This window comes from Penaeus chinensis, chromosome 41 (assembly GCF_019202785.1).
Source record: "Penaeus chinensis breed Huanghai No. 1 chromosome 41, ASM1920278v2, whole genome shotgun sequence".
In the NCBI taxonomy this organism is placed as follows: Eukaryota; Metazoa; Arthropoda; class Malacostraca; order Decapoda; family Penaeidae; genus Penaeus; species Penaeus chinensis.
The window spans coordinates 26,482,007-26,484,506 of NC_061859.1; the positions used below are offsets into that span (position 1 = coordinate 26,482,007).

Here is a 2,500-nt window from a genome sequence, read left to right on the forward strand (position 1 = left end):
TAAACAAAAACAAAGAAAACCCGCAGTCATATTATTGGATATTGTTGACTGCAGTGCTGTTAGTCAAGGCATTTGCAACCCGAGGCAAAGGGTTACTCCTCCATCAAATACAAGCTTGGAGGTATGAGTTGACTTTCTAAACTCTCTCTGCCTAAGGGTGAGTTATCTCATAGTCACATGAGACTAAAAATGATCCTCATGAACGTTTTGGGACATAAGGAAGGGTTACATAAAGGCCATATCTCCTTGCATCATGGTAGGAATATGGTCCTTGTGAGCAGTATCTGTTATGCTGAATTATAAGAGCATTCTAGATGGATGTTGGTGTGTGAATGGTGAGTCATGTAGAGTGAGTGAGGGAGTAAGTGAAGCTGGGAAGTCAGATTACTGGTGAGCTTTAGATGAGACTTTGGAAGTGAACCATGATGGATATATTGGAGTGGCAGTGAGGACAAGTTTACTTGGAGTAAAACTTGCAACAATTTGTGGTGTTATTTATTTTTAAAAAATCTTGTAAGGGATGTCTAGATAAAGGAAAAGCAAAAATGTGAGCATTAGGTCTATTTAGTACAAGCCATTAGATATGTTTTGTGTACTGATCAATAAATGATTGTCACATAAGTGATACAAGTTGAAGGTGGATCACTGTATGATGTCTTTGTAAGTACAGGTATTTTAATGTTTAGTTATATAGTCTAGTTCTCTTTATATTTCAGTATATTATATTAAGTTTGTATTAAGCTAGTTAAAGAAAATGATTGGGCTACTTTCAGGTAATTTGATAATATGCAAAGATTTTAATGTTTAGTTATATGCAGTCAAGTTTTCATAACATTTTAGTAGATGTATCTGTATTAAGGGGAGACTGGTGATTTAATGAAAAACATTATTCAAAAAATCCTATGCTATTAAAAGAATGAAACTTAATAGGGAAATAATACAACAGATTGTTGTACATTTTTATTGGTGTAGGGATTCTACATCTTGACGTCACCTACTATTTTCATTGTGGTGATCTTAATTTTTGACCAGTATGAATATATATTTGACTGTGTATAGTGTGAACGTCTACACAGACTTTTTACATATTTGGATTTTCTCTTTTTATTCTCTGTATAGCATTGTGAATTTAGGCTCCTTACATCATAGATCTATAGATATGAATTAAAAACTGCATAATTTGGACCAAAAGTCACAAGTCTCCTCTTAAGTTAGTTTAGAAAATCATTGGATTACAGTTAGTTTAAAAAAATGATTTAAGCTACTTACAGATAATTTGTTTGTATGTGGAGAGACAAATATCATTATAGAATATGCAGTTCTTCTTATATTTTAGTAGACCATAAAAAAAGCACTGTATTTAAGAATTGAGTTACCTTTAAAGAAAATTAAATATATATGTATATGTTATTGTACAATTATGCTATTATGTGCAAATTTATTAGCATTTTTAATTGCACTCTAAATTTAAAGATACTAATGCTCCTCCAAAGCATATAATTTATATAGATATTTAGACAATAATTGTTACACTAAGCAAGGATATGTGAGTACCCTTATGATCATTGGTTTACAGTATATTTAAAACTATCACAGCCTTTCCTTAAAGTTTGATATAACCCTTAAATATTAACATTCTGTATGATTGGTTCATTTAGTAGCCCATGAGATAGCTACCTCATATGTGTTATACATCCATAAGTACTCTGTGCAATCAATAATTGAGATAGAGATTAATGCAATGAGAATAGGTTTTCACCGTCATACTTAGCTAAGCACTGGGCAGCTGTCAGTCAGTCACTCAAATGTTTTCCATTTTTTCCATTATGAATGTGATATACATAGTGTCCTCTAGTATATCTGGTACTATTCGGCAATTTTTCTTCAGCCATTCCAATATTAGCAACCCCATAGTCTCACTCCCCTTGTAGGTCTCTTCTGCATAAGCCAATGATTCAGTCATGTTTTTCCACCTCCATCTTCTTGTTAATGAAATGTAGTGAGTATCAGGTAGTAGTTCAGGTGTTTTATGGCATGCTTCATCAAGCCAAACCCAAGACCTTTCCTTCTGCCACATTCCCCCTCCACTCCCTTTGTATGTTATCATTTTACTATTATTACTCTACATACTTTTTAATGTTATATGTAAAAAAATATGTTTATTTTCATATTTAATACACAGGCTATCTTTCCCCATTTTCATTCATACATGAGAAGTGATTAGGATAGTTTTATTAGCTTTGTGCTGAAGAGGTTGATGATAAAAGTAAAAAACTGTACCAGTGCTTTCTTCTTCCCAAAAAGATGGATCAGTAACATGAAGATGTAAATATTGTTGGCAACATTTGTGACAGTACTCTCATACTGATGAAATATGTTGGATGAAATTGTTTTTATTTTCTTATAACTATTTTTCTTTGCATACCCATCCATTGTACATACATACATACATACATACATACATACATACATACATACATACATACATACATACATACAT

General features: G+C 32.2%; 1 protein-coding gene across 6 annotated transcripts in view; it reads left to right on the plus strand.

Moving 5' to 3' along the window:
• LOC125047620 (zinc finger FYVE domain-containing protein 1-like) overlaps positions 1–2,500 on the plus strand; it is a 36,709-nt gene that overhangs the window by 8,176 nt on the left and 26,033 nt on the right. For 2 of the 6 annotated variants that reach the window (XM_047645911.1, XM_047645917.1), the window contains exon 1: positions 304–335. The exons of 2 other annotated variants lie outside the window; for them this stretch is intronic. In XM_047645911.1, coding sequence (XP_047501867.1) covers positions 319–335 — 17 coding nt within the window. In that variant the 5' untranslated portion in view covers positions 304–318. Of the gene's footprint in view, positions 1–51; positions 158–303; positions 336–405; positions 661–2,500 lie in introns of those variants that run through there. 2 more of the 6 variants (XM_047645915.1, XM_047645912.1) reach the window with 2 other exon arrangements.